The following is a 26,309-nucleotide window of genomic DNA, read 5'->3' as shown; positions in this document are numbered from 1 at the left end:
GTATATGCAAATGAATGTATATACTTATGTATATGTGTATCTATGTATGTACACACAATCTACACACACACACACACATACATATGCATATGCATAGAGACAGCCATGCAAAAGGATTTAGCCATATGAGCATATGTATCTACCATTTGGCTTAGTGTGTAATTTTGACTTTTAACATTTATTGTTAGACTCGCTACCGGAAATCGGCTTAGTTTTTTATTGTCAGAGCGGAAATGGTATTCTGCATAAGCGTTATGTTGGAACATTTGTAATCCTGTTGCCACATTTGATGGCGTCATTGCAGCTTAGTCGCCCTAATCGGACTTGCATTCCCATCTAGTTTGAAGTAAAATTACACATTTCTGTCAAAGCATTGTCCTACGGCTTGACTTTTTCTTATCACCACATCCCTTTCAATTATTCACAAAGCGACAGAACATGCAGCTTAAAGTCTGTCAATACGTTAGCAACAGCAAGGATGTGTTCCCAGGCGGCCTTCCACGCGAGCAATGCGTCTTAGAATCTCGCAAGCCGTGATTAAAATTTGAATAGACTGCTTAGGGTAAACTTAAAACGTCCATCATAGTTATTTTGCTTCTCTTTTTCTTTATAAAAAGCTTTATTTTATATGTTCTGCAGATTGACGATTCAATTGTGCAATAAAATGAAAAAAATCACTAACTAACCAACAGATCGGTTTAGTTTTCAGAATAGCTACTAAGTTTTCGTGATTATTGAGTTTGCTGAGCTTGGTAAGCGACTTATATCATGAATTTTAAGACAGGATCTTAGTGTCATTGGCTATAAATAATCGCTGAGCAAAAAGTCAGATTTAGTAATGTTTTCTAAAAGAAAGTTGAGATATAGTCGAACAACATTTATAATGCAGCTGCAGACATAATGATAATAATTAATAATAATGGTACAAAGTAAAAAGTAAAGAGATATAGGAAGTATTTATTGGATTGCTTTCTCACTATCTTTGAAATAAATAATGAATTAAAATATTTTACGTTAGGAAAAAGTCAAACAGGAACTGAATCTAATCGGTTTAAGTTGAATCAGAGTTCAATATTGAATCTATATCATTCTTATATTGCAGTGTCTGCCTTTTTGTATTAATATTCTAAAATTCTATTCGAACTACCTTCAATAATTTTTGCAAATCGCTCACTTTTATGTGATTATCTTTATTTTCATATTCTTGAGTCGCTGAAAGAATCAATAACATTTGCTTCTCGTAAGGAAGAGTACTTTTATTTGCAATAATACATTTAGTGGAGATATTGGTATCTGGTGAAATGATTGGAAGTTACTATTTTTCCTCAGTGTACTCTAGAAAAAATTTACAAACTCTAACAAAAGTGTTTTAGGTATTAAAGGCTTAAAATATTTTCAACTAATGCTATGCAAGGGCCTTGAACAGATCAAATGATTACTTTTGTTTCAACATTTAAAAAAAACATCTTTTAGTTAAGAATTAAGCTTTGCGATTAGCACAAAATTTCATTTTTTCTTAGAACAACAATACAATTTGTAAAGGCCCATTTATATTTATGTAACAAGTATATTTTAATTCATTGTTTAGTTTACAGTTTATCGAAAAGCCGATTGCATATTTATCCGCATAATTGTTTGGCAAATCATCGCAAATCATCACCCACGCTCAAAAAATGTAGGAATTTATTTCCAAAATTACTGTTCAATAGCAAATTTTAACAATTTCACAAATCGGTAAAGTCGAAATTATAATATTTTTTTATATAATATCTTTTTATTTGTTCAAAAATGCAATTAAAATAAAGGAAAAATTGGACACAGGATGATTATTTTTATAATAGGTTTTGGAAACAATAAAAAAATAATTTTTCAGAAGCTGACTCTCTATTTCTCATATCTCCTCATCTGTGTTTAAGAAATAATTGGAAGTGTTTCCAACAAACAATAAAAGAGAAGAGGAACATAATTTTTCAGAAGCTGACTCTCTATTTGTCATTTCTCCTCATCTGTGTTTAAGAAATAATTGGAAGTGTTTCCAACAAACTTATATACACTAGTTGTATACGAAGTATATTTTAAAATTGTTGCTAATGGCAAACTTCTTGCCAAAAATATGCTTTCCTTGAGACAAAAAGAACTCACAGCCTCATTAAGTATTGGGTAGTCTTGAGATTTTCTTCAACTGCTTGGGGATATGTACATACAAGTACATTTGGATGTTTACTTTGTTTTTGGAACAATTATTTTCAGCTACTGACGCAACTTGGCTGCAATAATGGGGGAGAATGGAAAGCTGTCCACTTCAAATAATACATTTCGTTAAAAGCGTTCTCGGAGCCAAAGCAAAAACTATAAAATGGCCAACGAGATGTGTCAGCCAGGCGCCAGCTTTCAAGTGAGTGGTGGTGGTCAATGGGAAGACCTCTCCTATTGATCCTAAGCCAAATGGACGTTGTGGTTGGCATGCATATTGATGATGTGGCTGGTGTGTGGGCTGCTGCAGGGCTTCTGGGTGTGTGGGTGGAACAATAACTGAAGCTGAAGCTGTAAATAAACAAGATTCTGCAATTCACACACTCTCCCCTGCCCTCGGCGCCGTTTTTGCAGTAGCTGCCACAGTTTGTTGGTCTTACCGATGCCTTTGTGTCCAGTCAACAAGCTGGTATTTAATGACTTTCGGAACTAATTATTGCAAGTTGTGCTTGCACAAGTTTTTAAAGGGCTGCAAGTTTCGTGCACACACACAGAAATGCATGCAGTTTAATCGAAAAAGTTTTGGGGCCGACCTCCTTTTTTTTATTTCCGGATATTTAAAACTTGTAGCGCTCAAATTTATAACACGCACAAACTTTGTGCAACTGAATAACTTAGGTGGCAATAAAATGTGCATCAATGCCATACGAGCAACTTTGTAGATATTACCCGTAAACATTTACAGCTTTGGCTCAACAATGGCGGAGATTTTTGACTGATGGCCAGCAAAAATATGCTCCCTAAGAGCTTTATCGTGTATTCATGTTTTCCACTTAGCTGCTTCGATCGCATTTGCACAAAAAACTGCCAAGACATTGTTTGGAAATTGTATTATGTATGAACTGTGAACTGTGATTGCCAGTTGAAAGTGTTCAAAGACCCGTGCTCAACGAGCCGTGACGCCAAATATACATACTATACATACATATTCGTACATATGCTCTTATATGTACATATATACGCATGAGTTGGAGGAAGCGCCTGAGCGGCAAAAAATACACTTGCCAACGGCACACGTTATATTTTAATTGACGTCACCGCAACGGATGCCTTGGAAAAGTGTGGAAAACTCACACCGAGAGCCGACAGAAAAACAAGCAGAAAACTGAAAAGAATCACACCCAGCCAGGAATAGGTAGCTTGGTATGAATAGCCACAAGTCAAATGTCAAAAACATTCATATATCCGCTATACTATACTATACACGCAAAAAGTGAACAGAAAAAATGTCAAGTTCGAGTGAAACCGAATAAGGAATGTCCTGCCTACTGATTTCACAGACATGTGAATTGAAAAAAATTGTACAATCCCTAACATTTGAAAGCCATTTCAACTGAAGTGGGCTCATTATCGAAAAAACGCTTCAGTCTTCTTCTTAACCGATCACAAAGGGATATCTATTGTTATTTGAAAGCAATATCCTGGCAACCGTGGCAACCAACTATAGATTGCCTTTAAGTTGGATGTATTGTTACACATTAGAAGTTACTTTAGAATCAATTGACAAAGCTCGGATAGCGGGATAGTTGCAAGTTAAATATTTACTTGAAAATATTATTAGATGTGTGTGGCCTACACAAATTTAAAAGTAAGTAAGAATTTACCAATTTATCGAAAATAAATCTCTTATGCCATTTCGGGCTCAATTTAAATGTAATTTCCATAAAACATCTAAAATGCCGACTCGACTGATATTTTCGTTAACTTAGAAATATATCAAGAATTTCAGTATTTGTTGAAATTAAAAAAACATGGTACATTTTAAATATTTTTACAGATAGAGTTCCTATGCAGATTTACAATTTTATAAAAAAAATTGGAGCCACCTTTATGGCTTCAAAAAAATAATTAGAATATTAGAGGAGTACAAAGTTAATTTAGGTAAATGCTTTTTGCAGATTACTTTGAAAAATAAGCAATTATTCACGCTACAAAACTATTACTCACTGTTTTCTCTACGGTATTACACTTCAATCAGTGTTAATTAAGTTAATAAGTACTATAATGAATTTGTTTTAATGTTGAGCTTTAATTTGTTGAACATTATCTAAAATCAATTTCCTCCAACTCAAAAATGAGTCAAGAAATAAGCTTTTGGTTCAACTCTTGGTAAGCCCTCTGCGATCTTTTCGGATTTGGGTTAAGCATCAAAACATCTAAACTTGTATATAGAGTACTATTTTCCAACTCTGCTATATGGCACATCATAGCTGTTAAACAGTTTCAAAAACACAATTTACTTTCCAATTTTCTTTTGAAATATTATTTAATATATTTTTTTCCATAATTATTTTAAAATTATTATAATTTAAAAAGCTGAAAATATTTAAATTGAGTGAACTGCAGGCCTACTATGGATTTACTCTTTTCTCACATGTACGTCGCAAATTTAAGAAATGGGAGCGATCCCACAGTTGCTTGATTTGACGGCTCTCGAGAAAAAAAAAAACAATCATTGACGTCACAAAAACTTTTACATACTGTTTTTTGTTTGTTTTGAGAACGACAAATATTGATATGAAATGAATAATTTTCATTACCCTTCCCATATTACTAATTCACTTAAAATTCTAAAGCATTGAATAAAACACAAGTTGGCTGTGGGAAAGTTTAAATTATGCAAAGGATACAGGATAAGGGAATCCACGAAGAGTTATTGCCTGCCATTGTATCGGATGCTGTACTTGACTTTGTCATTATCCAACAGCCCATTAACTGCAATAACATAAACATATGTATATCGCACAATAACAGCACAACGATGACAACAAATAGGTCGTATTTTTGTGTCATTTGAAGATTTTGCTGAAGTGCTAACCATGACAATCCCATTAATCAACGCTCAACAAATTAAACAAAGTGGAAAATTTCAATTTAATGTTACGTAACCCCCCAGAGATGTGCAACTTGGCCAACCGCCCTGTTATTGTGCTGCCGAGCCCCGAGCCCCGAGCCTAGGGTTGACATCGACATTCGACACTCATGTGCAGATGCTTTGTGGATATTTGCAACATGCCACACATTATCGAAACGCCTTTTGCATGCCGCAGTGAGCGGGGGGTGTGGAAAATTCAGCAACGTTGCATTTTCTGTTGTGCTTTGCTTTTATTTTATTTTTTGGGTGTTTTTCTGGCATAATTTGCAGAGAATTTCCCTCACTTTCTGTGCATGTGGCATATGCAATCATGTGAGAGTGTGTGTGTGTGTGTGTGTGTTTGGGTTTGGCTGGCGCATTGGCGTTGAAAAAATGGGCTTGCCTGTTGTCCCGTTTATTACAGTTTAGGTGTCAATTAGCGACGGTGCGGTCGGATGCATTTCAATGGATGGGCATCGTACCCAGACAGAGACAGAAGTGACGCTCAGTTGGTGATGATGTGTGTTAAAGGTGTTATTGGTAGGGGTTATTGGTTTTTCCTAGCAGTTGTGCGTGCTTTGTGCTCACACCAGCATAAACGAGTGCCATTTCACACATTTTCACTAAAAATTTGACTAGTTTTCAGCTTATTGCAGACCCTAACTACATTTGACAGAACTTTTTCTCCAACATTTTGAGTCAAGAGCGCACCAGGAAAGTACTAGTCTATGTCGAACTCAAAGGCAATAACTCCCTATCCTTTACCCAAGGCTAATAAAACAAAAAAGTAAATGGGGGCAAAGGTACGACTGCCATTCAGAATACATATTTCTAATATCAATTTGTGCCGAGAAATGAACAAAACCTGCTACTCAATCAAATTTCCAATATCAATTAAGTCGGTTTAATTCTTTTACCACGAATCTAGCTGGAAATTCGTTCATTACAACAATAATTTTTTTGAATAACGCCCTCCACCATACACGTTCGATGTTCAGATTGTGAACATTGAAAACGAATCTCTTAAAGGTTTTTTCAGAATTCTTGCTCGAATTTTAAGAAATCGATGGTCAACTTATTTGAAATCTTTAATATCTTTAACAAATCCAGCATATCTCGATTGAGCAGCTAAGCAAAAGCTTAAATTTAGCAGTTATTTGGAATGGAAGGCGAATCTATAAGATCTAATTTGGTTTTTGCATAGTTTTTGATTTCAATTTTAGTGCTGATTACTAACTAATTAGTGAACAGCAATATAGATTAATCAATGTCGAGTGCATAATAAATAATTTGTATTACTTACAAATTAGGATTAGAAGTTAGTGAATATTATCCAAACGTTTCAATTAAATAATTTCAATGATAGATTTAAATGTGAATATAAATTTGAGAGTGTAATAAGTAGTTGATAGCCAGAGAAATCCATTAAAGCACTAAGTAATCCACTTTGAGAGCAATTGCATTATATTTGTAAACCCGTTTAGTAGACATGTCCTGAAAACATTCAAATTGATTTTAAACCAGAAAATTCTTTATCGATTCGAACCTCATTTGATATTTTCACTTTAAAAATACTATCGCGTAGGATCTTGCTAAAATTGTTAAGTTTTATTAAAAATAGTACTTGTTTTATATAGAATTGTTAATATTTGATTGATTGGAAGTTTATTACTAATTATTTGTGTGGTTTTTTTTTTTTGACATTATTAGAGCGAAAGGTTGTAGGATATATTCAAATTCGTAAAGGACATAATAAAGTTGGTTTCCACACAGGTTTTTATTAAGTTCGAAGGAAAGAAGAAACGCCATCGCATTGCGGGTGCATTATAATTTATTCAAATATATATGGTACCAAAAATTATTATTACAATTTATCAAAAGTTCACTTTTCATATATTTTTTGCACAACTTTTATTCAATTCTGTCCAATACTTTGCAAAACTATTTAAGTACGAGTTTCATTCAAATATACTCAACGGAAAGCTCTTATCCTTAACAATATACAATTCCAGTCAAGATGTGTAATATAAAGCTGCTATATTGAACAAGATTTGGAATGTCGTTGCAAAAAAAAGCAAACAAGTATCGATTTTTATATTTTTACACAGTTACTCTAAGATTATATTATAATCTTACGGTCTGATATCTGAAGTGGATGTTTTCTCGTGCAACCTCTATAACACTCATTCAAATTAAGGATTTGCTATTTGACAGTAAATGCATGCAAAATGCAAAATACAGAGTCGTCTTCACAACAAGGATAACAAAAACAACAACTACAACAACAGGCTGATGAATGGCCAACGTAATCTAATCGAATCAATAAAAATCCTTTTAGCAGCAAATTGCAGAAGAAGGACACAAGGCCATGTCCAAGTGGCTTGCTGGCACACTATAAATATACAAATGCATGCATGTATGGGTGTGTGTGTGTGTGTGTGTATGCACAAATGTCCTGGCAGCCATACAAATGCCAATTAATTGTGTATCTTCCTGTGTGTGCGTGCGTGTGCATTTAGCAACAAAATGACAAAGAAACACCCCACAGCACAATTTTATTATCCCGAACTAATTTGAGGGTTGCTCCTCAACTTCCACACCAGTCGTCCTTTCTCTCTCTCTCTCTCTCTCTCTCCTTCTCTTTTTCTCTCTCTATTTTTGCTCGCTTGTATCCTTACACCCTCCAGCCCTGTTCGCCGATCCCTTGTTTTGATGTCATTCGTTACACGTGCTTAATTTCATTTAATTTATTTAATACTTGAAAAATACGTTTTTTGTTTACTTTTGTATTGAACTACACAGCAATCTCTCCCGCTCTTCCCTCCTCTCCTTCTGTCCCGCTCTTCAGACCTTAGTCCTGAGTGCGTACGAGTATGTGACTGGATGGGACTGCAAATGAATTTTGATTTGGCATTCGCCACGCGGCGTATCGAGTGTTTCATGAAGTACATATGTATGTACATATATATACTTGTACATATGTATGTATATGTATTCATCTATTTTCGACTGTTAAAAGGATTCAAGACAAATGTGTCAATTGGGAATTATCCACAGTGCTTGCTAGTTGGGCGTTTTTATAAAAGCTAGTCTATTGTCTACCACTTTTGCATTTAATTAGTTATTGATTTCTTCGCTTCGAAGCAATATGGGTTTACATACGATATTTATATCAGAAATTATGGCTTGTTTACAAAGCGAATATTCCAATTAAGTTCGGCGTTTACCAACACTTTAAAGCAAGCAAAACTATTCATATTTCGATTAGACTGACCAATTCAGACTAAAAAGATATTAATAAGGAATTTAGAATAATATAAATTCAAGTTACCAAATATCAGAGTTAAAGTTGTGTTGAGACTTAAGACTCAAGAAACATTGACTGTCGACATAGGAGGAAAATATATAAAAATTATAAAAAGCATCTTATAAGCTAGAAAAGCCTAGGAAGGAGAAATCTCATTAAATTACAATAATATCGAATTAACGCCTCCGACCCGGTGGGGGAATATTATTTACCCTTCAACTAGTCAACAAAAAGCGTTCGTAAACCCTTCGAGTTTATAGCTCGATAGCATTATTGTGATGATTGTGCTGCCCTGGTACTTGAAAATAGCCTGTGATTCTACCATTCTGGTTACATCTTCTTGAAAATGAGCTCCCAGGTATAGACTCGAGACATAGTATCTGGTTGGAAAGCCTCTTTAATATACCTATCGTATTGAGTTTGCATTCTATATCGATTGAGGTATTTTATTTGCTCTCAGAAAAAATGTAGTCGAGGTTAAAATGGCTATAATTTGTAGTTTAAAGTGATACTTAGATATCTTTATTCACTTTGTGTTCCCGAAAAATATAAAATATACTATATAAGTCCGCACATTTGTGTGTGTGCTTTAATAGATCATTCTTCAAAGGAAATATGTATCGTTATGTGGAAAGCGATTTTTTTAAAGTTCCACAATTAAAATAACGGGTTAATGAAAAAGAAAATGCTTAAATAGAAAAAGTAGTGCTTTTGACACAACATCGATCTCAAAAATGTTGTGAATATTTTGGAGCAAATCTCATTACCAAATTTATGAGTAACGGACTAACTCTCGCCTCTAAGTTTCTTAACTTTTCAAGATATTTTTTGTTATGATTAAAAATAAGTTAAATTTTGTATAGTTCGTATAGTATGTACTGGCATAAATAGTTTCCACTGAGCGTGACTGCTCTGGATGTGATCGATTCTTTGGCTTCGCACAATTCGGTTTCTTTTTTTTTTTTTAATTTTATTTATTTATTTATTTATAAGCCTTATCCTAGGGTTACAAGTATTGGATTATTTTTAAATGATTACGCTAGTCATTACACATTCAGTGTCATTTTGGATAGAAGCCTGCTGTACACAGGTTTTGAGGGTGGGAAATTTTTAATTTTTAAATTAGAGAAATAAAATAAATTTAAAAAATGTATTTCCACTAAATATTTTGAACAATTTTGATGAGCTTTTGCCTTGCTAAGAACAGTTTACGATACCTTCTCCCTATCTAGCGCGTTTAATCTATTCAAAATCCCAGTGCAAGTCGCAATTAAGTTATCATACAAGTATATATACAAGGATGCATGTACATACGTTGTAGAAGGACCATCTTAGGGCTCTGCGGGTCATTATCCATGTGGCATTCGATACACACGCACATCCTGAAATCATCGACTTAGGTATAATTATTGCCGACTAAAATTAGTCTGTGTTTGTCCATAAATAAATTACGCAAATTAAGCTCACATGCCCCATGAATGATGACCAGTTGGCCGACAGGATAATCGTTGTCAAGGCAAGCTGCGCCCACTTCCGAGTGCGAGTCGGAGCCAAATTTCAAAATCGAATGCTCCGATTTGCGGTTGTCATCGGCAACAATCGATGGGTGGTGGCCTGCATTGGCATAATTAATGCCATTCCTGGTCACAAAATCCAACCGCACGTGTCTGCCAGGACATCGTTCGTCAACTGAGTGTGTTCGGTGTGCGGAATGTCGAGTTCACATGTTGTGTAAATGTCTTAACCTGAGGGCTCGATGCGACTAGCAATTGAAATTATTTGTTGTTCTGTTCATTTTCGCATGACTGGCATTCTCATGCAAGTATTTCAAATAGTAGAGACGAGCATTAACTGATCGTATAGTGAGGGGTTGGAAATATTAATGCTTTCAAATTTGTACAACATTGATTTATTAATACTTTTTTGGCAAACAAATAATTGCTTTCAGTTTATAATTCTAACTCATTATGTGGAATTTGACGAGCTTGCAAGCCACAATCTGCAAAATAAAGCTTCTTAAAAATGTATAACTTCGAAATATATCATATGGAGGCGATTCATAATAATTCGTTTAAAAGTTCGCTTAAAACTGCTTGCCTGGTTTTGATGGAACGGAACTCTTTGCCTAAAATAAAAAAATATCAACTTTTTACATGCTTAGTACAGTTTCTTGACAAAGCAATGAAATTCTATTGAAATTGGAAGCATAGATGAAATTTAAAAGCACATTCTAGGCATAGCTAAAAGATTTAATAATTATACAAAGACCAATAACATTTCTGTGGATAACCAAAATGAAACCAAAATCTTCAAGGTTCTAGAAAATCGCTTGGAATCTAAAAGTAAATTTAGTATTTTTTGGATATATTGATATTCGATTTTTTTTAAATTGTAAAATTCTGAATCTGTTCTAAATTCTTTTCCACTTGCGGCCTGAAGGATAAACCACAAGTTTCAACACAGTTGCATTCTTCTAAATTCCAAATCTTAAACCAGAAACTTTGTTCAATAGGTGAAGCAATATAGCTGATTGAACACTGCAAAGACCAAATAGATTTCTGCGGTCACCCAAAATGACAACAAATTATTCATAGTTCCAGAAAATCGCTTATGATTTAAAAGTAAATTTAATATTCCTTGGATAATTTCATAGTTCGGGTAACCATAATGGAATTCTTTTTTTTTTAATTTTAAAATGAATCTGAATCTGTTGTAAAATCCTTTCCACTTGCGGCTTGAAGGCTAAAGCAAAAGTTTCAACACAGTTGCGACCTTCCAAATTCCAAATCTTAACCAAGAAACATTTGCTCAATAGGTGAAGTAGTATAGCTGATTAAATCAAATCACAACAAATTATTCATAGTTCCAGAAAATCGCTTGGAATCTAGAAGTATATTTTATATTCCTTGGATAATTTCATAGTTCGGGCAACCATAATGGAATTACAATTTTTCATAATTTAACAATTCTGAATCTGTTGTAAAATCCTTTCCACTTGCGGCCTGAAGGCTAAACCAAAAGTTTCAACACAGTTGCGACCTTCCAAATTCCAAACCCTAAACCAGAAACATTTGCTCAATAGGTTAAGCAGTATAGCTGATTAATCTCCTCAGCCCAAAAATAAAAAAATAAAAAAAAATAGATTCTTGAAATCGGAGCTGTGCGTCCTCCAGTAGAATGAGCGGTCTGGGCCCAGCAGCCTGTTGGTTGGCGCACAAGCGCATCGAGTCCTGGTCTCGCATGGCCAAGGAGCGGGTCGGTGCCGTGCGGCGCGTAACTCTCGACCGCAACTCTGCCGACGAGAGTAGCGGTAGTGGCAGCGGCAGCAGCGGCGCCAACAACGGTGCAACTCCTATTGTTGCCATTGGCGAGGTCACGGCGGACACTACATTGCTGCCACAGCCAATGACCCCGCCGCCGTCGGCCTCGTCCGTCACGTCGACTACCAGCGGCATTGGCAGCGTATCGGCAGGCAGTGTCAGCGATAGCTGCGATCTGCCCACGGACTCTGAGGTGGTTAGCGCATTGGACATCATCTGGTACTCCTTGACTTTACTAATCTATATGTCTATCTTGCTTTCTCTGTAATTCGCAGGAGGTTAACTTTGCCAAGGAACCGCAGCCTATACAGCCGGCCCAGCAGCCGCATGGACTTGCCAGCTTGGGCAGCTCCAGCAGCGGAGGATCCACACACGGCATCAATGCCGAGGTTATGCGTGGACCTGCCGAGGTCTTTCACAGTCCTTTGCACTTGCATCACCAGAGTCGCTCGTTTCCGCCGCGTCTGCAACGCACGCCTTCGATTTCTAGTCAGAGCAGCGTGGACAGCGCTCCGTCCAGGCATTCGGTAAGTTGAGAGCCCTCCCCCCTCCCAGTACCCCCTCAGTGTTGTGACCCAGCACGATTCTGTGCTTATCCAAAGTTCAAAACGCAGGGTCATCGCGGCTCCTCACCACAAATACGCACCTTCGGCCCCGACGGACGCAGCTCTCTACCCAGCGAGCCAGCCTTTCCACATCACCTCGCTCGTTCGCCCAGTCCCATGCGCACCATTTCGTTGGATGCCCGCTGTGGCAGCCCGGCCTCGACCGATGTCAGCGATTTGCGCACCCCGAGTCCCTCGCAGAGCAGCCTCGCCTCCCTGGCCGGCGGCTCGGCCTCCAGCATGAGCATGGTCGGGGGTGGAGTCGGTCCTTGCAAGGTTGTGGCCGGCGGTCGTTGCCTCTCACCTCTGCTAATACCGCCGCGTCCACAGCCAGGCGTTGATCCCACCATGGGCCCAGCCTCGCCTCTGGGCGCTCTACAACCGGATCTGTATCGCATGCCGGACGGGCCCGTCTATTTGACAGCTCCCCAGTCTAGTCATTCGGTGGGACGCCTGCACTTGCGAGTGAAGTACGACTACCATCTGTTCGACTTGACGGTTCACTTGATTGAAGGTAAGTCTAGATCGCTATTTGCAGAGCAACTCCCCATAGCCGGACACCCAATGTCGCAGGGTTTGTCTTCACTTAAGGGGGATATTCGCTTACGAATTGTCCAAATCGATTATATATACTCGTAGTATGTACATACAAGGAATAAGGGAGTTTAGGTGTGTAGTGCTTTCAAGAAAACATTTAACGATGTGTGGCCTTTTGGAAAGAAAAATAAGTTCTACAACTAATTTGGCGCGTTCACACAAGTCTTAACCATTTGTGATTTGTGATTTTTGATTATCGATTGTTGATTTGCCTCTGCCGATGACTGTTTTAATAAAACATTCCGATTTTAGCATTTTTGGTCAAAAACTCACAGTTGGCTGGGGTGCATTTTGCCAAAGGTCTCGACAAAATTCTGACTATGTCGCAAAATCGAAAAATCTAAATCATGTAAACATAATATTTTTCCGATTTTTGTTTTGTTATTTCGATTGATTTTTTTACTTATCCGAATCATAAATCACAGCGGTCAGCAGCTGAAATCAATAATGATCGATCACAAATCGCAAATCTGCTAAACGCGCCATTGATTAGGATTTGTTTGAATACATATTTAAGAACATAAAACATTAGTATTTGCGTTTCTGAGTAAATGACGGCAAGCAAAAGAATAGGAAGGAAAAAAGTTGTACTCTCAACAAAAATCAATGTTATTAAAATTTATATTTTCTTGGGCGTCCTTTTGCAGCAAAATCTGAGAGAAGACAATGCAGAAAGGTACAAAAAAGCAAAACTTGCGTATTCTTTTCCTCACTTAGTCTTTAAATTTGCCTAAAGAGAACCCTTTGAGGTTATTTGTAGCTCTCGAATAGTTCTGTTGATTGTGGGAAAGCCATAGATCAGTCACTCTTTATCCAAATAATATATGTTCTTCGGCACATTATCCTTTGAAAGCTGGACTGCACTCTGTTTAAGTTCTGTTTTAAATCAGCCTCAAAAATTCAGAAGAATCTATTACTAGACCCGGATCGTAGCGTGTATCTGCAAACTATATATTAGTAATGTGTTCTACAAGGAAGAATGTTGCAACTAAAGGCATGACATTTTAATTTGTAGTGAGTTGAACAAAATAAGTTAAGTACTTTATGACGAAATATAAGGAAAAGTAATCTCTGTCTCCAAAGGGACAACTTAAAACTTTAATTCCATGCAGTTTACAGAATTTTTTCTGGTGTCATCTTAAGAACCAGAGATAGTTAAAAGAATTACAAAAGCAACTAAAATACGCCGAACTCTTTCAACAAAACCAAATTCGTAAAAAGGCGAATTGTTTAATTGATTGCCCTTTATATTCATTCTGCATAATTTGTAGAGATATTTTATTAAAATAAGCAACCTAACAAGTTATTGGAGCATGTTGAATAAAGCTATTATCCGACTAAGAAAGCTGTCCGGCTTTGGGGCCAGTCTATGGATTCTCACTGTATACAAGTATATTTATACATTATAATATATATCTATTATAATTTTGATCGCAGCGCACAATCTGAGTCCCATTGAAGAGGGCGGCTTTCGAGATCCCTATGTACGCCTGATGCTGTTGCCGGAGGTGGACAATCGCAAACGGCAGACTCACATACATCGTGGCGAATCGAATCCCTACTTTGATCAGCACTTCAAGTTTCCGGTTTCGCGCGATCAGCTGCAAGGCAAGGAGCTGGTTCTCCAGGTACTCGACTACGATCGCTATTCCCACAACGACATTATTGGCGAGGTGCGCATTTCCGTGGACGGCCTCGACCTGTCGAAGTCGGTGGAGGTATGCTGAGCCCGAAAAGGCTATGGCATTCCGTAGATGTCTAACATTTCGGTTCTTCCAGATTTGGGGCGATCTGCTGCGCACCAAGAAGCCCAAGGAGGATCGACCGGAGCTCTTGTGCTCACTAAACTATTTACCACAGGCTGAACGCTTGACCGTCGTCATCATGAAGGCTAGAAACTTGGAAACCATACAAGAGCCCTACGTTAAGGTACACCTATTCGCTTATACCCTATAGAGCTTAAGACTTAACTAATCCACTCTCATGCCCCCCATAGATATATCTTATTCAAAATGGCAAGCGCGTCAAAAAGAAGAAGACGAGCATTACTAAATCAGATGATCCCACCAATCCCATTTGGAACGAGGCATTCACATTTAATTTGCAATCGAATTATCTTCACAATGCGGCCATTGAGGTGAGCTCGAACCTAAGACTAACTAGAAGATGCGCTAAAAGAAGGGTTTAGTCTGTAATTTTAATATAGAAGTAAAAGTTTGTGACGCATCAATATTCGAGATGTGCCGCCTCTATAGTCATAAAGGGATCTGTATAATATGGAATCTATGAGAAGATCAATGCACAGTAAAGGGACTGATGTAATACAAATATTCTTTAAATGGAAGTACCTGTGAAAACTAACAATTCGGACTTATTCGAACGACTGCTTAGAAGCTTCCAAAAGCCTAGAAGAAAACATGTATAGAATGCGAAATATTGGTTTAAAAATATTCTCAAGCTGAGAATGTTAGAAACAAGCAGGCCCTGCGACCAAATAAACCTCCGCCGCTCTGTTATATACCAGAAGCAAAAAGAAGAAGAGGATTATTGGAAGATAATTGTTTCACTAATACCTTTTATTAGAATTTCTAAATCTTAATTAAAATGCGAGCAGAGATAGAGAAGTATATACAGTAAATATAAAAAAAATAACTAATTAGTTTATGCAGCTTCGAAATATAGTCAGGATTGAAGAAATTCTCTAGTCTCCCCAGGGTGTCAAGTTTATAGAAATAAAATAAACTTGTGATGCCTAAAGATGAGGAGAGTCTACTTTCCAAGTTTGGTTAATGTGGCCTCAGCAGTTTCCGAAATACAGGCGGTCATACAGACGGACAGACATATCTAGTTGGTTTAAAATACAGTAAAAACTCCCTTAACGAACACCTCTTTTATCTGGACACTCTCTTCGCCGGACACTTTTTCTAAAACCTTTGAGCGGTGTATAAAGTATTTAAGTATCCCCTTAAGCGGACACTCCCAAGAGAGTTTTCTCTGTACTTGTATAAACTTTATGGGGTCGAGGGATGCTTTCTTCTGTCTGTTCAATACACCCTTTTTAATCCTTAAGTGCACGAAAATAAGTTCTTGAATAGATATGAACTAAAAAACATTTGAATCTCATCAAAAACAATTGTCTAATTGCAATTTTTTGTTCTACATTTTAGATCTATGTGGTCGGGGCGGGGAGCGAGGCGGCGGAGATCGGATGCTGCGGCCTCGGACCTCAGGAGAGTGGAACCGGCTGCCAGCATTGGCACGATATGATAAATAATGCACGCAAGCCGACGGCCATGTGGCATTATATTCGCTAAGCAACGCCACGCCCACCTTTGGGCGTAGGATAAGTGCGCTAAGTGTACAAAAGCATAATTCCAAGTATTTATGTATGTAATCAAAAGGTTTATCAAATTACTAATGGGTTTTAATGTAAATGGAAATGTGTGCGCTAAACTACAGAAATATATACTTGTATACATACATATATGTATAATGATTATAATATAAATAACTTGCATATACAAACATATTCGAGCAAGAAGTACTTACTTAGTTTAATTGTATCTACAAGTAAATCAAAATATTTAGTATGTACTTTACAAACCACACATAGGACACACGGTCTCCGAAATAAAGCTTAAGAGGTTGTGGCACAGGCAAAATATTTGCTAGAAAGGTTCTTCACGATTCTCTCCATCTTTTTGATCTATTGAGCTGAATACAGAAAATTGTTGCCCGCCGACTAACTAGCTGATAATATATACAATCCTATACTTGTATATATATAGTATATTATACACATTCTACTCTTTTCAAGGCCTATATGAAGCAACCAAGCTGGCTGTTGCTTTTTTATGAACATTTCTAATTACTTGGTGGCTTCATATAGGCCTTAAAAATAAACAATTAAATACTTGTATTTATAGAAGTTTTTGTGTAAATAATTTGCCTGTGTGAACACAACTTGACAAATTTAATCAAAACATAAGCATATGTATATTTGTAAACGTACTTGATTATTAAAGTAAACGTCCTTCTACATACATATATATATATATAAATATATATAAACCAGTTAAATATTTTTAACAAACTATTGTATATCCATAAGTATTCATAAACGAAAATCGGTATTCTTGACTGGAACACAAGTTCCTAAAAACATTTCCAAGAAGAATGAAAGAAAGAGAAACGTCAACCCCACTTATCGCGACATTACAACATAATTGTGTATGAATAGCCGACCTTATAGCTAATACTACACATGTATATGAACAATTTATTTGGCACTTCAGTGGCAAGCAAAAAACTGCGCAACTGCCAAGATTTGTGACATTTCCAAGTGGCAGTCGCCGCTAGTGCCAAGGATTGTTGACATTTCAAAAACACGGCAAAGATCCGACACTTGATCTGCCGCCGTCCAAGGCACTGGAAATTAGTCGAGTGTGCATTTCTACTAAATAATTATGAATTTGCACAAAACATTCCAACAATACGTGCATTATGAGTCCCCAGATGAGGAACGGGCTCGTCAATCATGCAGTCACAAGAACAAGACGAACACCAACCCTCGCCTCTCCGACTACTCCGACGATATTCCGACGATGTCCTCAGACGTATTCGCTTTGTGCCCCCGACAGTTGACAAATTGGTGCCCCTGGTGCTGTTCTTTTGAGCGCAGAAACTTATGAACCCTGGCCTGACAGACAGCTAGCCCTAAGAAAAAAACTAAACAAAAAACAACAGCAGTCGGCATAAATGCAAAAAAAAATCCTTGAAGCTGTAAAGCAGGGGTTAAACCTCTTGCGGGGAAGTTAGGGGAGCTACTGTCTCTCTCTCAATTATCTAATTTATAATTAGCATGCAACCGAAATTTATGATCATTGAACAATTTGTAGAGTCTAGCAGCAATGCAGGAAATGTGTCCTCAAAGCTTTGTCCTTTTAATGAAGACTATTCGGACGACTTCTGGGAATCGAAAAGGCAATTAGGCGTTCCTTAAACGAGGGCTACATAGCTGTGCAGACTAATAATTTTAAACTGTCGATGGAAATGAGGAAATAACTATTAAACAAAAATATGTATATCCATCAGCCATCAGTTTTTACAAAGCAAGCATTCAAAATACTTGTTTCTCTAGCTGGATGTTTGCTAGAAATTGTCTAAAAATTAAAAAAAGAAACTGCAGTGCAATCGGATTTGTTCGGATACTTTATAGTTGGGACAAGACATCCATTTTCGCATTCCAAAATTTTTTGTCATCTCAGAAATCCGCAACAATTTATTTTCTTTCACTTGAGGAATTTTTTCTTTTTGAACAATTTTTTAATCTTGAAAATATTTTCGCGTTAAAAAAATATGTATTTTAATAATGAAAATTATAAAATTTCAATTCTTATTAGTACTAAACATTTTTGGCTGAAGAAGGAAGAGAAAACGAAACAAAACTTAGATAAATTAAGATCACAAATTTCTTTAAATAGCCTTTTGTTACCGAAAGAAGTTTTTAAAAAATTTAGAGCCTACTTTCAATTTAGGCTATAACTAATAAGTCCCTACATCCGTTTTCGTTTAGAATTCATGAATAAAAATAAGTTGCAATTGTTCTGAATAGGGTTTTTGAAATTTTAAACTAAATTTTAGCCACTTCTTGGCATTTGTCCGAAGTCCAAATCTGTACTGTAAATGTAGCTGGTTTTTTTTTTCTATTCATAATATCTTGAATTGCTTTTAAAATTGTATGAAGCTGTTGGATTTGTTTTGTCGAGAAAAGCACACAAACAAAGGGTGGCTCTACTTTAAATTCAGGCTACAGCTAATAAGCCCATTCATCTCTTTTCGTTTAGAATTCATCAATAAAGATCAGTTGCAATTGTTCTGAATAGAGTTTTTGCTTTACATTTTAAATTAAATTTTAGCCATTTCTTGACATTTGTCTGAAGTCCAAGTCTGTACTGTAATTGTAACTTTTAATTTCTTTTAAAATTGTATGAAGCTGACAAACAAAGAGTGACTCTTTCTATTAAGAGTATACTTTCAATTCAGGCTACAACTAATAAGTCCATTCGCCTCCTTTCGTTACGAATTTTTTATAAACTTTTCTAACAATGGATCTGGTTTGGCTGAGAGTAGAACTTGACATTTGTGCTAGATCATCGACGCTTTCTTAAAGTGAATTTCGCAATTTTTTAAAAACTAGTCTCTCAGTTATTCACACTTGCAGCATTTGTTGAAATATTTGAGTTTTTAAATTCACAATCGCTTCGAAATGCAATCTACACAACGATAATTGGTTCATAATCTATTTGTTTGTGAATTTGTGCGAATAGAAGAGCTACATATAGACATTTTTCTGATCCGCTATGAGTGTATTTTCGATGTTGTGCCGTGAAATATTGTTGGTAACCCACTGACCTGCTTGTAGCCAGCGAAACCAACCAACCAATTGTGTATATATGTATAACTATGAACGAAATGTGTGTGCGTGTGTGTGTAACTATGTATTCCTTAGATATGCACTCAATTGAATTATACATATGTATTTGCATAAGTTAAAAAAGCATTGCTTAAAGTATGTATTTTGCTCAAATCGTTCCGAAACAGGCATGCATTCAAAGAAGCCCGTAATATTTGAAAGCAACTCTTTAAACACTACTAAGTATAGAAATATGATATAAATGTTTACTTTAAACAAAAAATATTGTAAATATAAAAGACTTGATCGGTTCACGTGTTAACTAAGCAACAAAGCATCGTACAGGCGATTGATTTTGAGAATATGGCAAAAGTGCCAGCCAAGTATCTGAACAAACGAAGAAATCCATATTTCTAAAGTTTCTCAGATGAAGTGTTTTTGGAGCACGAACTCTTAAACTATATCACTGGTTTATTTAATTCCATTTAAAATTAAATTAAGCTTATAACAAAAATCCAATCTATTGCCGCATTCGGGAGAAACACGGAATGTCATCTCATTGCTGAGATCGTTTAATAAGTTCTTGATTACAATTCTTGGGAAGTAGTCCCCCAAAAAATGAAAGGGACATGTTATCTCTGGATTCGTGAAGAGGCAAACATTTCGTCCAACATCAGCAGCCCACAGCTCGACTTTCTGCAGTCCATTCTTATAAACGTATTCCGTTCCAATAATTCCGTGTATAATCCCCAAATTTTGCGACGCTTATAATACTAAGTATAAGCTTGTAAACCAACAGAAAAGTACAGGGAGAAAGTGAAAATTTATCGTTTGAATAATACGAATCTTTTCATCTATGTATATAGTATGTATTGGCAGATGGAATATTTCTGGGGCTACGCACGTTGCATTTCTAATCAAATTGGATTCATTTTTAATTCATCTTACACTTTTTCAAATAATAATAATTCATTCCTATTTGTTATTTCCTTTTTCTCTATATATTGTATACTGCATATCCAGCGAGAATATTAATATAAATATTTATTATCTCACTAAATGAAATCGCGAAAGTGTATAGTTTTTTGGAAGGTAGAAACTCCGAAGAAATAAAAATGCTGAAATACCTCCGATTTACACAGAGCTCTGTTACTAGAAACATGAAATGCCAAGCGCCAAGCAAGACAAATATGTACAAAATAAAGAGAAACAAAAGTCAAGCATGCACCTATCAATATACATATATACATACCACATACATATATATAAATAGAGGCACAAAAACCAACGTTAAACTATGTTGGCTATGAATATACGAATAGTAACGAATAAACCTTAAGTCGATGGCAGTCGATAATTGGAACCTTTAAAAGAAATAACACCAGCAAATTATACAAATATGCGGATATACATACATACATACATGCATGCATACATATGCATTCTATATTCATGTAATGAATCAACATAATGTACTTACATCCTAATGGGTATACAAATAATAATAATAATAATTATAATAATAACAAATGTGTGTATTATGTGAAACCAAATAATTCAGTGAGCAAATAAATACATAGCTAAAAACAAAACATCGCTTTGACTTTTTGTGTAAAATATGGGATGTTTATAAAGCTAGATTTGATGGTAAAAGATTTCATTTTTGTTAAAAAACTATTCCCATACAGGTGCATACATTTTTTTAGTATGAGAAGAAGCTGGTTTTATTAATCCGATGGTAGGGAAATATTAAAATTTTTCAAAATTAAAGACGTGCTGTAATAATTTTCTTAACTATCTCTTAACTTTGTTAAAAAAAACCCCCGATAATTTATGTGAAACCAAATAATTCAGTGAGCAAATAAATACATAGCTAAAAACAAAACATCGCTTTGACTTTTTGTGTAAAATATGGGATGTTTATAAAGCTAGATTTGATGGTAAAAGATTTCATTTTTGTTGAAAAACTATTCCCATACAGGTGCATAAATTTTTTTAGTATGAGAAGCTGGTTTTATTAAACCGATGGTAGGGAAATATTAAAATTTTTCAAAATTAAAGACGTGCTGTAATAATTTTCTTAACTATCTCTTAACTTTGTTAAAAAAAACCCCGATAATTTAAAATATCGGGGTTTTTTTTAACAAAGTTAAGAGATACTTAAGAAAATTATTATTATTTAAAAATTTTTACTACAACTCAGTGGAATTTCAGGAATACCTTCCTCATTGTTGTTGGCGCCACTAGCGGTTATTATTTGTACTAATTAATGCAATGTAATTATATGCTGCATTTAAACAAAATTGATTGTGTTTATCAATATAGTATGGTTTAAAGACAATACATATTTGACATTAATGTGCTATTTCTTTTATTATTATTTCAAGTTAGATGTTCATTACATTATTGTTAGTTGTTAGTTAGTGCAATGCAAAGTACATATGTGAATATTTATGTCCATAGTATGTATGTGAATTGTGTTTGTTTTCAAATGCGCTCCCATCGGCTATTTTTAGAACTTCACATAGATTGCTAAAGTAAACAGTGCTGCCAAGTAAATAATTTTAGTGCATACCTAAACCTTATTGAAATGTTCATCTTCACCATAGATGATGGGAAACCACAGATGGCGTATTTTTGAATTTGTAATTTTTAATTTTCATTAATTCAAATAATTTAAATACACATCTATGATATAAGAATTACAACAAAAATACAAAAAAAATTTAATTTGTGGCTAAGCCCAAAGAAATTAATAAAATAATATATGAAGAATGCAAGCAAACAAGAGCAGATAACCCAATTGCATTCTAACAATAAAAATGTCCAATTGGAAATGTTCACATCTCGTTTCAAATTCTAGTTTGGCAGCTTTACAGTTTTTTACAGTTACTAGGATTATACTGAGAGTATTTTGGAAGAGGGAAACAAAAAACGAATCTATTTATAATAGAATAGAAAATTGTAAGCTTTGATTCACTTTCAAAATTTGATAACTTTTGTAATTTTTGAAAAACAAATAAAACATTTCTTGAGAAAAACGAAAGCATTGATTGAACTAAGTCTATAGAGAATTATTATTTATATCAATTTATGTTACTATTCGCAAAATAAAAATAAATAATTGGTTTGCTGTAATTAAAAATTCTAGTGCTAGTAAAAATGTGAACTTAATGCATTTTGAAACCCTTTAATAATAATTATAAACGCGGACATCTAGTCAATATGGCCAATAGGAAAGAATAGAAAAAAAAAAAAAATTTTAAATAAATTATTTTATGAAATGGTTTTGTTCTAGACAAGCCACTTCTGTATTTTCATAGCTTTGTATAATTAGAGCTTGTAGACATAAAACTTAAGTAGTTTTAGTAGGGTATAGAAAATTCCAGGTAACAAACTGTGTGTCCCTTAAGGCAACTAAATGGCCCTCATTGTAACCAATTTCATTTTTGTACTGTCTTAACTTATCTTTCTTTTATTGTTTGTTTCTTAGCGTCTCATCTCATTTCGTACATTAAAAACAGCTATTTATAAAGTAAGGATATATGTTATAATTTAATTAATTTAATTTAAAAATAATACCAACAATAATTTCCCTTTAGAAACACACTTCTTTTTGCTTAATAACCTTCAATTAACTTCATTTATAATATCTATTCTTACCTTAAAACTGTTAGACTGTTTTCTAACAAACAAATTATTTCTCTGGCAAAATGTAATTATTTAACGTGTAGATTAATTAATTATACAGGTGCTTATAAACATTATATTATTATTATTTCTTGTTAGTATTGAATATTACTTGAAAGCATCATGCAGTTCATTATTTTGTTTACGTCACGTCTAGCTGGCTGGCTGTTAGCGCGCTGTTACTGCACTGTTAGCGCGCTGTTAAGTGGTGTTAGCAGCCAGAGTATCTTTCAGTTAAATTTACGCTTTCAGTATCTGAAGAGTTGTCGCCGCGTGCGGTTAGGTTTCTTTGCGCAGCGCTAGCCGCTTTACCGCATTCAGTTTTTAGATTTGAACACGCGATTGAAAGTAAACGAAATGAAGTGAAATTTAACAAAGAATGTTAATTGCTATTAATAAACAACAATTACAGTGGATGCATAAAATTGAAATTGTGTGAAAATATGTAAGAAATGCAAAAACAAAATTAATAGAAACTAAACACATGTTATGTTTGGAAATGTGCAAAAAATAAAAAAAGGAATAAGTTCGGATAAATGTTTCGCGGCGCCCCAACTTGTGCTCCACTAATTTTTTGTGTCATTTACATTTGCATTGCATTATAAAAATAAAAGTTGCTGTCACCGCCCGTGTGTGTGTGTGTGTGTGTGTGTGTGTGAGTGCGCATTAGTTTGGATGCTTTTGAAAAAAGGCGCCATTTTGTCTCTCTGCTTTTGAGTGCATTGTTTCGCACACACTCGTAGCTGTAATCAAGCCGGAAGTGTAAGCCGCACAAAGGCACTGCAAACATGACAAGCGTACCGCCTCTCGCAACTCCTCCCCCCGCCCCCCAGCACCCACATCACCCATTTCACCCACATGCGACACAACAACAACATATGCAAGTTAATATTTGTCTAGTTTTTGAACGTTTAACTTTTGTCTTTTGACGTTGGCAGCACTTTGTCGGCAACTCATCGCCATCTTGTTGCTGCTTTTGTCTGAAAGCTTGAAGCAAATAGCTCTACTTACACACACACACACACACTTGTGCATGTGAAGGATAACTGCACGTGACAGATATGCATGTGCGAGTGCGCCAGTGTGCGTGTGTGCGTGCGTTTGTGGCTCCTTTGCGCCGTAAAATATGCAATTAGAATGACATCAAAGCGCTGCACCGCTCTGCTGTGCCAGGCCCGCCCCCTCCAACAGCCCGCCGCTGCTCAACTATGCGCTTTGATACACTGAATAACACACTGAACCACTCTCAAGTACCCGGTCATTAGTGTATGCGCTCCTCCGGCCACTCCCCCCTTCCCCCTTCCCAACATCCCTCCTCCTGCTCATCCTCCCATCGACTACTTCGCGTTTGTGTCACTTTTCAGTCGCTTTTCTGGCGGCAAAGTTGTCGGCGCTCACATACCTACGAGCACATACATATGTATGTACATTTGTATATACAAGCATTATTTATTTATATTTTTTCACTTTTAATAAAATGTCGCCGCTCTGTCGCTTTGGCTATGGCTTTGGCTTCAGCTTTATGCTTTTCGCTCTTTCTCTCCGCGCGCCACACTTGCCGGCGGCCGGGCGAGGTCAATTGGCTTAATTAGTGTGTGACAGCATTGAGGGGCGGCCACAGCTTCTTTTCGCCGCTCTCTGCCAGCTCCTCTGCCAGTTTTGAAGGCTTTGCACAAACAGTCGTAGATTTGGTTCAATAATGCAAATTATTCCAAAAGTTTTTCTACTCATTTGGGCCCCTCCCCATTTTTAACTTGCGGCCTCGTTAATTTTAATCGCATAATTTTCTACTATCTGGCGTCAGCATCATCTTCAGCTAACAGTGCAGAAAGGGGGGGAGTACGGGCTCGCACTGAGCACTTTTTATGCCCTTCATTAACAATCCGAGGAGTACATTATTTGTACGATAATGCTTGCAACAAACAGAAACACATGTGTAGACATCTACATATGTATGTATGTCTATCGTTTGACTTAAAGATCCGTTATGCCATAACTTTTCTCAGAAATCAATAAAAATATAAATTTATAAAACTGTTGCCGATTGGCATTTTAGTTGCCTGTAGTCTCTCTTTCTTCAATCTTGGTTTAGAAACGAAATTTATTGTACTGCGAACTGGTCGAACTTCACAAATATACTTATCATGATCTTAACAATTAATTACAATTACCCTTGGTGTGTACTAAGTCATCAAATTTGATCGTAATCGAATTACATTTGGATGTAATTTATTTGTTGGTCCGATCGTCTGATCTAAGCAAATAAAGCTGATCTTTAAAATGTCATCATTGAAACAGAAATAGCTCAAAAATATTAGCTGACATAGGAATGGTGGACTGGAATTTAAAAATTTCACTAACTTTAATTTAAAATAGTGGTTGCTTATGTCACGCATCCCAGATATGGTATTGGTGCTCCAGATGGAACCCTAGAAGTTGACGAAATGATAGAAGCGGGTCATTCCGGTGCATATATTTCGGATTTAAATTGGGAGTTTAAAGCTGCCCATTACGGTGGATGATAGTATTAAATTTACCAACATTTTAAAGAATTAATGATAATTTCTGGAATTTTATATTTGCAAATTTAATCTTTTTTTGCCATATTTTTGAGTAATTAAATAAGTGGACAGGCATAGCGTATTTGAAAGTCAAAACCACTCACCTGTGCTTTTTTTTTATATCGCGTTTGTAGTTTTTGTAAACAAACAATATATAGTATGTACATATGTGGATTAAAACAGCAGCAGATCTGAAATCCAGTACATACAGTATTTGTTCAATATTGTGAAATGAGAATGAAGGGAGCTTTTAATGTGCGCCTACTTAGTAGATTGCAAATAATAGGCGGACTATGATCATTAACTATCGGATAGGGTTTTTTAAGAAAGTGATTACTGATCAGCTAAAATAATAAACAAGTTAAAGTATGAAACAAACTGTAAATAATATTAAGATTTAACATGAATTGAATTTTTATAATATTTGCAGCACTACTTATATTCTAATATAATTAAATTTTTATGCCATGTCTTAGTTTCTAACTTGAATTTTCTATATGAATGTACATTCGTTATTTAAACACCTCCATTGATTTCTGTTTATAAGAAAGTGCATAAATATTGTTTAAAAGTGAATTTGTTATGGAAAATGCCGCGAAAACAGCAATAAAAACAAACACGGCATTGCATTTAATTAACGACAAAAATACAAATTAAAAACACAATACGTTAAACAAAGCAATTCAAAAACATGAAACACAAATCAA

At 35.6% G+C, this 26,309-nt stretch overlaps 1 protein-coding gene across 2 annotated transcripts in view; it reads left to right on the top strand.

The window, feature by feature from the left end:
• The window catches only part of LOC115632145 (synaptotagmin-5), a 66,644-nt gene extending 50,188 nt beyond the window's left edge, over nucleotides 1–16,456 (top strand). Inside the window, exons 1-7 of one of the 2 annotated variants that reach the window (XM_030529163.1) lie at nucleotides 11,469–11,927; nucleotides 12,010–12,261; nucleotides 12,349–12,853; nucleotides 14,374–14,654; nucleotides 14,716–14,865; nucleotides 14,933–15,073; nucleotides 16,104–16,456. In XM_030529163.1, the coding sequence (XP_030385023.1) occupies nucleotides 11,592–11,927; nucleotides 12,010–12,261; nucleotides 12,349–12,853; nucleotides 14,374–14,654; nucleotides 14,716–14,865; nucleotides 14,933–15,073; nucleotides 16,104–16,250 (1,812 nt within the window). In that variant the 5' untranslated portion in view covers nucleotides 11,469–11,591 and the 3' untranslated portion in view covers nucleotides 16,251–16,456. Of the gene's footprint in view, nucleotides 1–11,468; nucleotides 11,928–12,009; nucleotides 12,262–12,348; nucleotides 12,854–14,373; nucleotides 14,655–14,715; nucleotides 14,866–14,932; nucleotides 15,074–16,103 lie in introns of those variants that run through there. The other variant, XM_030529164.1, reaches the window with a different exon arrangement.
• Nucleotides 16,457–26,309: the final 9,853 nt, after the last annotated feature.

The sequence above is a fragment of the Scaptodrosophila lebanonensis genome, unplaced genomic scaffold (assembly GCF_003285725.1).
Source record: "Scaptodrosophila lebanonensis strain 11010-0011.00,11010-0021.00 unplaced genomic scaffold, SlebRS2 tig00001415-arrow-pilon, whole genome shotgun sequence".
Lineage (NCBI taxonomy): Eukaryota > Metazoa > Arthropoda > Insecta > Diptera > Drosophilidae > Scaptodrosophila > Scaptodrosophila lebanonensis.
This window is presented reverse-complemented; position numbering and strand designations above follow the sequence as displayed.